Source organism: Eurypyga helias, unplaced genomic scaffold (genome assembly GCF_000690775.1).
Source record: "Eurypyga helias isolate BGI_N326 unplaced genomic scaffold, ASM69077v1 scaffold10613, whole genome shotgun sequence".
Lineage (NCBI taxonomy): Eukaryota > Metazoa > Chordata > Aves > Eurypygiformes > Eurypygidae > Eurypyga > Eurypyga helias.
In genome coordinates, this window is record NW_010243207.1 from 32,179 (window position 1) to 47,448 (window position 15,270).

The window sequence follows — 15,270 nt, forward strand, 5'->3', positions numbered from 1 at the left end:
GGCGCAGCCCTTGCCCGGCCCTGCTGCCTCCAACTCGCTGCCAGACAAAACGGGCACGCTGCCGCCCACTGGTCCGTGCGCAGGCAGCACCCCCGGACCCCCCAGACAGTGCATGGTGTTGGTGGCGCTGCCGGGCCCGTTCTGCTGCAGGCTGGCAAGCTCCCCCGTGGATGCAGCTTTGGATACCAAGTGCTTCAAGTCTGTTTCGTCCAGTAGCGCTGCTCTGCAGCGCTTCTCGGCCGTCTCCTTCCCACGCTCACTGCCGGGGGAGCCGTTGGCGTGTCGTGATGCACTGGAGAGCTGCTGGCAGCCACCTGGCAGGATAAGGGGGTGCCTCGAGCGCCTTCTCTCTGCAGAGGGAAGATGCTTGTTCTCCTTCTGGCAGGGTGACAGGATTTGGCTGCCAAACCGCAGGGTCCGTAGCAGAAAGCTCTGCAGTGCTCCAGTCGGGAGGACTCGGCACGTTTTGGAGAGAGAAGTCCGAGGAGCCATGCTTGTCCGGGGCAGGGAGGGAGACCAACTCCTGGTCCACCATGGCATGGCCGGGAGCAAGAAGAGGCTGCTCTGGAATCAGGTGATGATGGGCCGGCATCTCGCTTGCCTCTGGAAGAGACGGTGGCTGCTCGTCCCTAGTGGGCTCCACTCCACCCTCCTCTCCCAGCAGCCCCCCAACAGGAGGATGCAGGTGGGTATCTGTTGCCTCAGCTGCTTCAGTGCCCTGGGGGGTGGGGGTCCTCGCCTCTGCTGCCGTTGTTCCTCCTGGCACCCTGGGACCTGTGTGAGGATGGGGCTCCCTGTCTGGGGGGTGCTCGCCCACCTGGCCATTCTGGCTGTTGGCTACCACATTGCTCTTCACTGCTACTGGGTTGAGGGAGAGCTCCAGGCCCAGGGGTTTCCGTGGGAACTCCTCAGGCTTTGCTGCATTGGAAGCAGAGAAAACAAAATAACCCCCGAACTCTGCATTAGTTAATTTTTGCATCCAGCATGCCCCAAACCACAGGGAAGGCAGATGCTGCACCCAGTGGGTGCCAGCCCTTCTGGGCTGCCCCAGCTCCCAGCCACGCCAGAGGGATGCTCTGGTCCCCAGGGGATATGGGTACCACCGGCTGTTCCCACTAGGCTTCCCACCCTTCCCCTCTACCCTACCTGGCGGGGGGAGGTCACATTTCATCTTGCGCAGTTCTGTCATTGACACCTGCAGTTGCTCGATGACGGCATCATCCTCATACTGCAGGGAAGCAGCAATTTTCTCCTGCAGGAATTCCCGTAAATCTTCCAGCGTCATCTTCAGCAAGCGCTCTGGGGGCCAGCAGAAAGGAGAAACGGCATTGGTAAGGCCAAACGGCAGGGCAGCACGAGTGTGGATTGAAGTGCTTTGGTTTTATCTGGGATTCTGCTGCTGTTCCCACTCCAGGGCGGGACACCATGAACGGTTTTGCCTCTCTCCCCGTGTAGCTCAGGGTAGTCGATATATTTATGGATCTATGTATTTACGTAAAATCACGTAAAACACATATTTACGTATTACACCTCTGGGCAGTAGCTCAGCAATGGCAGGACAATGGTGGGGCTGGGACCTATGCTGACCAGGATGCGTGTTTTGGGCCATTTCTGGAAATTCTCACCGATACCTCTAGGAGGAGGAAAAGCTCCGTGAGACAGACCCCGAGTGTCAGACTGAACAGCTACTGCCGGCAGCTGCCAGCACCAGCCAGCACACAGGGATGGATGCAGGCCCACGCCAGGGATGCAAGCAAGGATGGGATGCAGGCAGGGATGCTGATCCACACTCTCCTCAGGGAGTTGATTTCACTGCCAGTTTCCCAGTCTCCGCAAACAAACGGGATACTTGAAGGTGTATTTCTGGGTAGCCGCCTGTTCTCCATTCCACTGAAGGAAGAGCAGGGTGGCTGTTTGCAGAAGCCAACACATGCAGCCCCATAAATCCCACTGAGCAAAAGGTTCCCAGCAGGCAGTATCAGCATCGCTCCTGTCCCAGATTAGAGACCTAACAGGGCAACAAAGCAAGGCTGCTAGCTTATGGGAGCAAGACGGGTTCAAAGTCCCAAGGATCTCAAGGCAGAAACATCATTGCCTTAATGTTATGGAAGAAAACCAAGTTTTGGTCATTTTGGAAGTATATGAATGGATTTATTTCTCCCTGTACAGGCTGTTTCAGCTGAACTGCCACATACAGCTTTGCAGACAGATGGGTTGCTGTCTGTATTGCCCCTAGAAGCATGCTGATGAAAGATGTGGGGCGCAGCACACGGGAAGAGGCAGCTGGGAGCATTCCAGGTGGGGTTTGCTGTGCATGGAGCGCAGGATTTCAACCCTTATGGCATCTCATTTCCTCCCCAGAGCATCAGCACGGGAGTGTGCCTTCTGGGGCCAGCGCAGGGCACTGAGCAGGCTGGTAGCGGCCAGCAAGGCTTGCTGGGTTGGCAGCACAAGGGTGGCTCAGCACAGTGCTACCTTTGCCATACGTGACGCGCTCTGCTGGGACCTTACTTTTGTGCAGTTTGAGGATGGTGTACGCCATGGCCGTCAGCACCCGCTCTCCTTCCAGGATGTAGATATCCCACAGACGCAGGGTCAGGGTGAAGGGGGTCTGTTTCAAACACACAAACAAAAATCCAGCTTGTTAGCACCACACTCATTAGCACTGATTGATGAGATGATGATACAGAAGTAGGTGGCATCACTCTCGAACCAAAACACACAACAAGGCAAAGGCATTAGATGCCCAGGATTCATCTATAACACATAAACCTATTTTACTGTCCATGGTTTTGCATTAAAGCTAACACCCTTGTGTGGCTGGGAAAGTACTTAAAATCTGGCTGCCAGCACAGAAAAAGGAGGGACTTTCTGCACAGGCACACTAGCACATGGATTCCCCTACCCTGGAAAGAGCATCATCATCTTGTAGCCTTGTGGGCGCACAAAACCACTCCTGTAACCATCCAAGTTGTCCAGCCAGAGGAAGGGCTATTTATGGGATAGGTCTGAAGACCCAACTATGCTTCACTGAGCATTAAAAAAAATCACTCCTTTGGCGTCTAGAGGAATAGTCGTCTTTATACACAGGCTTGTTTCTGCTTCCTAGAGCAACCTCTGCAAGAGGTTTCCATTTCCACCTGGACTCAACCTGACAGTCAGGAGTGAAGTGATAGCCAAAATGATGGAGCAGCCCATCATCTCCCAGCAAAGATTTAAGGCATCTCACCAGCACAGAAATTAACACTAGTCCTACTGTGAAACTGAAGTTGAAATTTAGGATGACCTGACGTTCCAGAGTTTGGCACGACTGGCTACTGCAGCTCTTTTACCACACATTACTGCAGTTAAAGGGATTTTGCATTTTATCCAGCTTTTAGTGACAGACTGCAAAGCAGCGAGTTCCCTCTCAAGGAGAAGACATCATCCCCTGTTTTACAGGAGACAGGGCAGCAGAAAATTGAGACTGGGGATACACAGGTGTCCTAAACATTACCAACATTGATCCTGCATTCAAGCACAATGCTGCCCCTAAAAATAAGGTAGTCTTGGCTCAGGACTGGCAAATTAGCTCTGGACAAATCAGGGTAATTTTCTCATGCTTTCATGTGTCTCCAGTGCCCAGCCCGCTCCTTTGCCTGCAGCTGCAGCACTACTATTTGTTTTAGGTTTGTGCCTCCAGCTCTTCTCCCTATGTTGTTTCCAGAGACAAAGTGAGGTTAATTGCCTTTGCAGCAGTGCCAGTGGGCAAGACAAAGATCTCTTCCTGACTTTGAAGCTTATACTGCTGCTGCTGAGCCATCGCCCAGCGACTGCCTGTGATGAGGCCGCGGGAACTGGCTTGTCATCAGCGACATGCAGCTATTTTTAGCTTCTTCCTTACTAATGTTTTTATCTTATGAGAGTGTGCATAACACCTCACCTTATAAAACATTAACACCTTTTTCAAATGATGATACTTTTTCAAAAAAAACAGGCAGATTAACAGCGCATGCAAGTGGCAGAGCAGCAAACAAGCCGCAGAGCATCCTCACCCGGTCAATGAAACACTGCAGGAACCACTTGGTCGTGTAAATCCCTGTAGTCATCTGCTCCTTGTCCTAGGAGGAGAGAGCGAAGAGAGACAGGCGTTTCACCAGGCTGCCTGCTGGAGGCTCAAGCAACTCACAGTATTAATAAACCAACCTCCCCAAAAGCCCTGAGGTCTGGGTGCAGGATCTGGCTGCAGTCTGTCTCCCAGCAAAGCCCTGCTTTGACCCTTTGGCCCAAGTTATTCATTGAACCTGATCCTTGACTTGGCCAGACTTCAGCCACAGCTTTGGAGAGGGATTTCTAGGAGAAGCTCTTCTGGCCTAATATCTACTTCAGAGATATACAAAAACCTTCCAGGAACTCAAACTATGCACTCCTTGCAGACTATCATTTTTGTTTCCATAGCAATCCCCATGAGAGCCTCTCAGAGCACCACAAAAATGATTAACCCCAAGTATCCCACAGGTAAATCCAGAGTCAAGCCAGCTTTGCTAGCACTACCTCATTTGCATGGCATGGCTACTGCAGGAGCAGGACAGCCTGACAGACTAAACCTGATCATCACCACCCCAGTCTATCACTTTTCCATCCCTGTCTGGCACCCGGCACGGTGTGCACACACAGCTTTGATTTTTCTGGGATGGCTGATGGCACGGCACGCTGGTGCTGGGATGCACTAAGTTGTTGTGGTCACTGCTGCAAAGCCAGCAAAGCAGCAGAGATGGAAAGAGAAAGAAGCCCATGGGATTAACGGTCAGCTCCAGTCTCTGCTTCTGGCTGCTGCTGGGCACCTGCAAGCCTGGGGAGCTTTTGGGAGCCAGGAGGTATAAGCAGCTTTCAGGGAGTTATTCCCATCCTCCCTTCCCAGGTTTCCCCACCCCCATGGCTATAATTAAGTGAAAAGCTGCCCAGGGTCTATTTCACTTATAGGGTCAGAGTTGGCCCTATATATTTTATCTTCTAGGGTCACAAAGCAAGAGGTGTTGCAGATGATGGCAACAGCTTTTCGTGGAGCTGGGCCACCAAGCTCCTTGGGAGCATAAGACACCTTCAGGAGTCTGGACATGGACACTGAACACTGACTGTCTACAGCAAATCAAGAGAGAACAAGGGGAAAAAGATTAAAAAAGGGAGCAGGTGTTGCACAACAGTCGCCTAGATGTCAGACTGCAGTCGACGTGCCCTGCAGATGCTCCTCCAGCCACCAAATAGGCTTGGACCATCTGGTAGAGAGAAAAACAACTGGACGTGCCCAAGCAGCAAAACACACAGCAAATCTTGTGTGTTCACAACCCTGTGTCTCCCGTCTTTAACAGCAAAGCTATTAAATGCAAGCACTTGCGTCTAATAATTATTGCATTAAGACTGCAGGCAGTTCAGCATCATGGGCTTTGCAGCTGGTGTAGGAACACAGCCCAGCCTTGCTGCTGAATGCAACAGCTCCTTCTGCTGCAAGCTCCGTGAGCCTTCCTGCCTGCTTCCCTAAGGAAGCCTTTACATTTCAGCAGTCCCTATGCTAACGACGACCGAAGCAAACGACAACCATTTGCCTCAGCGAGATTCAGGCACCCCATTTAACAAACCCTTGCCTCTCTGTGGCTGCAGCAATCCTACACAGTTAGAAATACGTTCAGTTGTGCATCTATTTGGCAGAACGTTACACTAATTGCTTTAGGATTAAATCGCGATATTAGTGCGGGGAGAGCGATAGCAAAGATACCATATGCTTCTTCAGTTTGGGAAACAGTTTGCTTAAAATCTGCTCGTGATGAGCTTGAAATCTCTGCAGCTTCGGGAACCCAGGAATGAAGAAACCTTGAGAAAAGATGAGAGAAAAAAAAAAATCAGAACAACTCTGGAGCAGTCACAGGGACAGCCTGATTTTGTAGAAACTCATCCCCTGCATTGCCTGTTGAAGTTGGCTGGACCATGCTGCACCCAGCTACCTCCCTCGGCATCCCTCCCACAGCCTGCCCTTCTCCCCATCTACATGGGCGACAGCACCCTCAGCACCAACCCCAGCTGGTCCTTACCCCAGCCGGTCCTTACGCCAGCCCCGCCGAGCGGACCTGCTCACTTCCCCAACCACCTGAGACTTGGCTCGACCAAGACTGCTCTGAACACATCTCGGGGCTCATCAAGGTTCAGAGAAAAGCTGAAGATGTTTAAACGCCACAAGCTTGTGCAGCACCCCGTAATCTAGCACGACGTGTGTTTAGGACTGTCTGGAGTTATCAAGATATTTATTAGCCCTCTGCTCATAAAATAACCTTCTGTGCATAGATTAACCACAAGACGAAAGGATCTTTAATGTGTTTATGTGAAATAATACAGCACATTTGGTGGAATTACACCTTTATAAAAACACAAGGGCGTGTAGCTCATGGCACGCCAAAAATGGAGCATTACGTGATGCTTTTGGATGCACTTCTGTAGAGATTGCTTAAAAACTCATAACCTTGAGTTAATTGATTGCCAAGGGCAAGGCACTCCGGAGGGAAGATAGAACCTCTGCGAAAGCGTTAATTACTGAGTGCTAAAGCTCAGCGCCAATAAACCATTTTCTCTGATGAACTTTTCTGCTGCGAAGAGTGAAGTTCAGCTCCGTAGCCGGGCTGCATCGGCACATAATTAAGTCTTACACATTTTAAACACGTATGTGAGGAGAAACGAGGCTCTACTGACCAACCTAAACAGCCTTCCCTCCTCTGGCAAGAGGCCCCATCTGCATCCCGCCCCGGCCTTACCGTGCATGGCATGCCGCTGGTTGGTCAGCAGCTGTGCCAGTGCCCAAAACGCATCCTCTTCGTTCAAGTACATCAGGAGGATGGCTGCAATCTGGCTCATCCCTTGGCAGTAGCTCACTTCCTGCAAGAGCCAAGAAAGGCACACGTGCTGCCACGCCGCCAGACCCCCTGCGTGATGCCAAAGCAGCAGGAGGAGGTCAGGCTGCCTGTGCTTCCCTCTCTTCTTTCAAGGTCTATCCTGTTTCAAAGTCTTTATCGCTCGTGCCCAAATTCATGCTCCTATATGTCTACAGCATCTACCATGTCAGTGACACAGAGTGGTTTGGGCTGGAAGGGACCTTTGAAGATCATCTTGTCCACCCCCCCTGCCCCCATCATGGGCAGGGACATTTTTCACCAGACCAGTTGCTCCAAGCCTCATCTAGCCTGGCCTTGGACACTTCCAGGGATGGGGCATCCACAGCTTCTCTGGGTAACCTGTCCCAGTGCCTCCCCACCCTCTCTGCAGAAAATGTCTTCCTTATATCCAATCTAAACCTACCCTCTTTCAGTTTAAAACTATTGCCCCTTGTCCTGTCACTACAGGCCCTGGTAAAAAGTCTTTCTGCCTTTCTTAGAAGCCCCCTTTATATAATGAAAGTCCACAATAGGGTGTCCCCAGAGCCTTCTCTTCTCCAGACTGATCATTCTCAACTCAGCCTTTCTTTATGGGAGAGGTATTCTGGCCCCTCCGAACATTTTCGTGGCCCTCCTCCAGACCCACTCTAGCAGGTTCCCCAGCAGGAGGCAAGGGGCTTGCAGGCAATGACGAACCCTCCCAAACTGCCCCCCCAAGCCCTGCTCAAGCCTGGAGGGCGAGGAACAGAAACCCCAACATCAGAGGTGCCTGCAGCTACTTCAAAGAATAGGGGATGGGATGATAAACAGCATGTGGCTCTGATACTGTTCCAGATTCCTTCAGCCACATGAGCACTGAAGTAATTAAAGAATAAATCAATCTGGTAAGCATTTATCTGGCGTGAGGGAAGGTATGGTCTTTCTTTCCTTGACTAACCCCCTGAGCATCTTCTGCGCCTTCTGGGGCAATTGTCCCCTCCTGGAGATGGATCAGCTGCTAATTTAGACCTATTCTGCCTGTGCCTTTCAGCTAAAAATGACTGGTTTGCTGTAACAAATCAGTGTTTCCAACAAGTATGCCACACAACGTATAACAAAAAGTCAGAAACATGACAGGCCTTTCAGCCAGGAGGCTAGTTTTGCTGGAAAGACAACGGGTAAACCCTTGTTCTTTGCTGACACTTGCCCAAACCGCATCTGCCAGATGTCACATACTAGGTGACAAAATGAACAAGGGAGTGAAACAGCCATGCAAAGAGTCTTGTGCTGCCCAAGAGTCTCGCAGCTGTCTGTACAAACCAGTACTGGGACTTAAAATTGGAATTACCACTGGCTAAATGTGGGGGGGTGTACATATATATGCATACAAAAACATACATGTGTACAGATATATAAATACAGATAAAGCTTTTTAAAATCTTCCTATAAAAGCACAATGCTATTCATTTTAACTGGACTAACTTACTACTTACGGTGTTATAAACCGAGTATGCTGACAGGACATGGAAGAGTGCCTGTTGCCTGCGGAGAAAGAAGGATAAGAAAACATCTGAGCGTGAGGTCTCTAGCTTCAGCCCAGAGGCTCTGAAAACACCCAGACAGCTGGTACTTATGCCCATAAGGGCTCGCAGAACCAGAAAGCACCTTGATGGGCACATGGGATGGGACCTCCTCCTTCAGAGGGGAGTCACCAGTGGTGCCAGAGCGGGGCTGAGCCAGCCTGCTCCATCAGCATCTCCTGGAGAGACGGGCACATACCCACCCATGCTGTGTTCAACACCCGCTCTTCGGGTGTGGAACGGCAGTGGGTTTTTAACAGACTTGCAGCCACCCAGGCATCAAATGTTACACATCCTCAGGAAAGCACTTCCACTGTTTTATTAGTAAATTCCTTTCTTCCTTCCCTCCTTGCTGAAGGAGGCATGAAAGACACGCAGTGCAGGCTTCTGTGCAGACTGCACATCCGTGTAGGACAGCCAGGCATCACTCATCCAAGTGACAAAGCCACTCAGTCAACCCTCTCCAACCCCATCTGTTGGGGAGGCCAAGTATGCCCCATCCCATCCAGCTTCCGAGTGACCTGCCCCATCACCACAGCCATCCCAAACCTCTGCACCTGCAACCCTAGCACCCAGGGGGACAAGGCACTGCAACAGGCTGATGCTTGGCTCAAGAACCGGGGCTGAACGTGCTCCAGTGTGGACATGTCCGAAGAGAGAATCAGCAGCCCAACATCCGTGGGTTGTACTATGTGCTGATGGTTTGTGGAGCTGGCAGAGATGGCTTTGCTCTCCCGTGAGCTGCTCTGAGCCAGGGGGGTTGCTGGCCACCCCCATCCAGCTCATACTGGCACCAAAGCCTGTACAGCCACGTGAAGCCTCCTGTACTTACTTCACTCCGTAGCGATCCCGAAACATGATGTGGTTTCGGAAGGTGCGGTTAACATCCAAATCTATCTGCTTGATTTCTGAGGAAAAGCTCTTTGCTTGCTCTTTCATTTGCTGGAAGGGAGAGAGGCAGACGAGGGAGTCAGACACCGTCTCAGCCCACTCTCCCCGCGCAGCATGGCATGCTTCCTACAGCACGAGTGGCAGCTTGTGACCTGCAAAGATACCGCAGGGCGACTCGGGGACACGGCTGTCCTGCAGTGAGCAACGATCTGCAGCCCGGACGTAAATCCTCAGCCCCTCAGCTGTGCTGAAGGAGAAGGGGCCAACCCCACTCTCACGTGCTGCATCAGCTACCAACCCAGGCTTTGCCCATCTTCCAATGCAGATACTGAGTTTTCAGAATCTAAAACCTTTCCAATTAAATTCCACTCTGATTTCCTTTGATTTCTTTGCAGTACCTAGCCTGGCCCTCATAAAGCATCGAGACCTCTGTGGGCGCTTAAGGAATGACACACTTCTATAACCAACATGCAGATGTAAGCACTGAGTCCCTGAGCTTTTCAGAGGCTCAGTCATGATAAAGTCCAAACTGTTACGAGAGACTCTACGCAGTGATCCCCAACAACTACTTCCCCTGCAGAAGAGTAACATCTTAGGTTTAAGGAGTTTCCACTAGAAAAGCAGTTCTGGGGTGTTTCCTTGGACTGGTGTAAGTTTTAAGGAACTGGCATAGTCCAGAAGAGAAGCTAAACTCAAAACCAAGAATCCCCATGTTCTGCCCATACTGGCTAACCATGTAAGGCAGCATCACACAGATAAAGGGCTGAAGTCTACTGAAAAAAAAAAAAAAGGAAATTCAAACCGAAGCTAAGCACACCTCAACCGTGTGTGCCCCCAGAATCCCAAGCTCAAGACGCTCCATGGATGAATCCCACTGCAGTCCCATTTGTAAACCACTGTTCAGCCCTGTGCGTGCAGGCAAGGACCATTCTGCTACAGCCAAGCATCTCAGCTCACAGCCTTTAGATACCACCGGTGACCATGCAATTGCCCTCCTTCTTTACTATCTCCAAGGCTAATTGCATTAACAAAATATATTTTGTGACTGTCTTCAGGCAGCCTGAGATCCACCTGCAGGTTAGAGGCAGCAGAGATGTGCAGCAAGCCCAGCTTGCCTGGAGCAGGAGGTCAGGACCCCTCCTTGCTCACACGGGAGACGGAAAATAGCACATCTGCACAGATACTTAATCATCTGCTCCAGCAGCTGCTGTCCTACCAACGCTTGTCAGCCTGACAGAAGGCACCTCCAGGCTGCTGTTCAGCTCCCAAGGTGGCCACTTCAGCTCTGGGACACATCAAAAAGTCAATAGCACCCAGATGTGTGCAGCACAGTCAGCACTCGGGGCAGTCACAGCATCTCAGGAATGTTAACTCCAACCTTGAAAGCGGCTCTATGGAGGAGCAACAGTGCAGGGGCTATGGTGAACTACTGCTGTTTTGAGTTACTGCCTGAATAAAACAAGGGAGGATAAAAGTGGCGGTGGAATGAAGATCTGATGAACATCATTTCCCTGCTGTAAATCCTGTGCTCTCTGTATCCTGTGGCTCCCTGCCCTCTCTAAAGGAGGCTAACTACCTGAGACAAGCTGCCTATTCATAGGCACCAGGTCACTTTAGTTCAAATTACCCTGCTAAAGGCCCTCTTGTTTTCCCTGCCAGAACAACACAGAAATCTCCAAAAGACTGTAAAAAGACCTATTTGTTCCTTTGTTTAAATCACTGCACTAAATAGCAGGTAGGTTGCACAGCACTGTCACCCCCATACACCCAGGAGGCTTTATGAATTCTGCAGACAATAAATAAGAAGCCCAGGATTAGTTGTTCTCCTTTATTCCCTCGTTTAAGTAACCTGGAGGCTCCAAAGATGGTCTGCTGAGCCCAAACTAGTGCTGCCAGCCCTGTGAGCCGGCAGCAGAGCAGAGGCTGGGAAGCTGGAGGTCCCATCCCTGTGAGTAAAAACCAGGATGCCTCCGCTCTGCCCCATGGCCAGCATGTTTCTCCTGCTGCCGTCTCAGCTCTCCTCAAGCCCTCTTGGTTGTGGCTAACTTCAAGGGAGATAGAGCATCACACCCACACTGAAACCAAGTGCGGCACATCCCATGGTTGCCTGCCTCCGGGATGCTGCAGCATCATCATCAGGGACAACTGAGCTACCGTGGCCTTGAGGAAGCTTCGGAGATTTGCATGAAGTGGGCTTGGAGGACAGCTGGGATAAGATAAAGCACTACAGAAGCAACTGGGCCAGGGTTTTTAATTGCATCACTCCAGAGGCAACATGGAGATGGAGTGCAAGTTAACTCACTTGGCTGGAAAAGTAGTTCCTCCAGTGGCCGGGGACAGCACCTCTATAGCAGGAGCAGTGGGTATAAAAAAAGAAAAATCACCTGCCATGTGCTCAAAACTCAAGGCACATGCAAAAAGCCAGGCTTTGCCCCACGGTTCATGCCGCAAGGAGAAATGGGGTGGCCTTAGGACCAGCCCCTGCAGGACACAGGGCTGGGGCTTGGTCCCTTCTTGAAAGCAAAACCCTTCATACAGGACCTGCACTGAGTCTCTTCTGGAGGAAATTAGGGGAGAGCTAATTACTGGTGGCAGGTGGCACCCGACAAGAGGAGGATTAAGATGAGCTTGTAGGAGGCTTGCATCCAGCAAAGCCTATTAGTCCTGAAGCTCCTGTTTATCACAGACCCCTCTGGAGCACAGATAAACTCCTTGTGACTTTAATTTCTTTGGATTGCTTCCCTGCCTGCACAGCACAGCTTCAAGGGAGGGAGCGTGATAAGAGTCTACATGCCAAGTTATCGCTGGTTATTGCCGTGAGCCCAGCCTGCCTTCCCCAGGCCCCTGCACGTGACTCCATCCCAGCAGCATCTTGCTATTAACATCTACGCTTAACTATAATGAGCATCAGCATCATTCTGCTTAATAGGGAGGGATTTTTAGAAAAACCTGCTGGAAACAGCACTCAACCTCCTACCTCCAAAGAAACCTGTCTCCACAGAACCCTGATCCTCACCTGGGTACCTGATGCAAGCTAGATCATAACACAAGTTTGGAAAATAAGTTAATTACCAACTAAGGGCATCGACATCCTGCCTATGGAAAGAGGCAGCAAAAAAGGAGCTAAGATGCCTGAAATAAAAATTTAAAAATTCACTCAAAATGCCCCAAGTGAAATTTTCAGGCACATGGAGAGGTTCGGGGTACCCTCATCCAGCACCTACCCGCTTCAGGGTACTCGTGGCTACTCCACAACACTCTAGGGAGCTCAGAGAATTCCACCCTCTTCCCTGCAACTTTCCCTAAGGATGCAGTAACACTGACAGCATCTTTGCTCGTGGCTTCCAGCAGAATAAATGGAAGCAGCATATTAGGGAAAGCAGATGACTAATGTGATAAAAGGCCTAGCCTAATATACACACACCGATAAAGAGTTTATCCCCTTTGCATTTTCAGCCCTCGCTAATTTTAAGCCTTTCATTCTCAGAGGTCACAGCAGTTCACGGATGGGATCGGGCCCCATCACCAGTGCACGTCGTAGGGTGCTTGGCACGCCGCTACCCTGCAAGGGAGGATGGATGGGCTGGGTGTCCCCTGTGCCTCTTAAAGCAGGGCTCGGTGTCCCCTCCGCCCCTTAAAGCAGGGCTCGGTGTCCCCTCCGCCCCTTAAAGCATCCCCTTTTCTTTCCTGCCTTGTAGATGGAGACTCCTGAATCCACCACAGGTCCGACATGACCCAACCGCTGAAGCCCCACCAAACCAGCCTCCCCATCACCTTGCTCCTGTTGTCTTTTCCAGGAAGAGCCTGTACCTCGTATTTTCCGTTGTTCTCGTTTTTCATCTTCTCAACATCCAACAGAAGCGACCAGACCTGGCCTCGCACCTGAAGTGGGATCCCTTTGTACACTCGCCGGCACATCTGCAGGGAGGGAAACACGTGCAAGGTTAGCCAGTGCTGCTGGTGGCAGAACAGATTTGTGCCCCATGGTTTGCTACCGCAGACCACCAGCCATCTAAGTGGCAGGGCAGCATCTAACCAGGCAATCAACTGGAGTTACTAGCATTGCCTGCTATAAATGCATCCGACCTCCTTCAAAATCCCTCTTTCTCTTTCCATAGGGTGTTCTGCTCCATGCATTTCAGGCTGATGCAAGAGAAGAGCTACAATTCACACGGAATCATCAAGATCCTAGCAGAAGGGTTTCCAGATGTGATCCTGCTGCGTTGCGTTTGTGTCTCTGCACTAAGCTGAATATCTGCTCCTGTTACCTTTCCTTTCCAACCCATCTCTCATCATCAGCTTTTTCATTCTTAGCTTGACTTTTGAATGCCAACCTCTGCACAAGGTGATAAAGACCGTAACCATGGCACTGCGTTGTCAACCCTCCTGGGCTTGCAGCCCCCGAGAGCACAGACCCACGCTCCTCGTGCAGTTCCTGTCTGCATAGCAGCACTGCGCCTACTGAGTGCAAAACAGAGCAACAATGGCTTTTGTCCCAAAGATCTAGTAGGAGATGAGACAGCAGACAGGCTAGGGGATAGCAAAGAAATAACACCACTATCTCAGTCAAAATAAGTATAGAAAATAGCTATGGAATAAACACCAAGATCACCATGTAGTACCAGGAGAGGTAAATGTGTGTTAAAACACTTTCTCACCACATAATGGTAAATATTTCAGTATTTCTGCTGACACAGAAAGCGTCAGTGTAACGTATCCTGATCCTGTAAGCACAATGGACATTCAACATTTAAAACTCCATCCTCAACACTTGCCAAAGGCTTGGTCTGCCCCAGGTGCTGCTTAGCACCAGCTCTGAAGGTCCAACGCATAACCAGGACCATACCCTACAGACATCCTTTGCAAGATCCTGCCCTCCCCTCTGTACACCCCAAAGAGCTGACTCCTCAATGGCATCTCACTACCAAGACATGCCCACGGAAGGCCACCATTCTATTCAACAGCACCCCGCATTTTAAACAGGACATCGCTAATTCGCCGTCTGCACACCCAGGGGAGACACTCCTGCTCATCCAAACTCACGTGAGGAGGTATTTCTGGAGGACAGCGAACCTCCACACCACACCGGAGAGCTTGTAGGCTGAAAGACCAAGGAGACTAACAAGAGATTCCCGTTCCTCCAGAGTCATTAAATCAGGAGAGAAGAACTGCAATGCCTCAGGAGACACAGGGGTCAGATGAACCATGTCCCCAAAGTCGTAGTAGTAAGGAGCCCACGAAAGCCTGGCTCCTGCAAGTGGTCACGACGTCATGAGGCCAAAGCCGAGTCAGGATCAAGAAACTGGAGTGTGTACCAATTCAGCTAAAACCACCAGTTCAGAAAAAAACACTTGTTTCCAGCAGATCAGGAGAGATTGACTGACAGCTGAGGAGATAAAAGGTGATGCTCAGCTCTGTAATCAAGTAACTTTGGTTTGAATTCCCAGAGCTGTTATTGTTGTACTTCAGTGAGTGCAACCTTCACCGGCATATAGTAAACGTCTCCAGTGATTTTCTCTGCGTGAGAGCGTGGCAGGAACAGGGGAGTTATAAAACATGCTGAGATGGAGCCGAACTGAAATGCCTCCCTGTTATTTATCCAAGGGCTTTCCCCCTCCCACCACCTCCATACGTGAAAGTGATAAAACCTCAGAGCTGTGAGTCACACGGAGGAAAAATGAGCAATTTTCCCTCATCGTGAAACCTGAAGGAAAACAGGGAAGTTTCATCAAAAGCAGCATTTGCACGGGGATGAACTGATGGAGGGAAGGCAGCAGGTGATGGGAGCTCCTGCTCCATGTGAGAAGACAAGACATCCCTCAAGGTCATCATCTTCTGTCTCTTCCAAACCACCCAGCCCTTACAGATGGGAAGAGAGCACCAAGACCAGGCAGACCGACAGGCAGACCAACGCACAGCAGGAA

General features: G+C 50.7%; 1 protein-coding gene across 1 annotated transcript in view; it reads right to left on the reverse strand.

The window, feature by feature from the left end:
- Positions 1-15,270, reverse strand: part of LOC104507895 (USP6 N-terminal-like protein) — a 22,487-nt gene that overhangs the window by 490 nt on the left and 6,727 nt on the right. Inside the window, exons 5-14 of the mRNA XM_010149328.1 lie at positions 13,157-13,264; positions 9,288-9,397; positions 8,369-8,417; positions 6,780-6,900; positions 5,753-5,847; positions 4,035-4,100; positions 2,512-2,611; positions 1,147-1,299; positions 775-918; positions 70-314 (exon numbers count right to left, since the gene is read on the reverse strand). Of these exons, the coding sequence (XP_010147630.1) occupies positions 70-314; positions 775-918; positions 1,147-1,299; positions 2,512-2,611; positions 4,035-4,100; positions 5,753-5,847; positions 6,780-6,900; positions 8,369-8,417; positions 9,288-9,397; positions 13,157-13,264 (1,191 nt within the window). The remainder of the gene's footprint in view (positions 1-69; positions 315-774; positions 919-1,146; positions 1,300-2,511; positions 2,612-4,034; positions 4,101-5,752; positions 5,848-6,779; positions 6,901-8,368; positions 8,418-9,287; positions 9,398-13,156; positions 13,265-15,270) is intronic.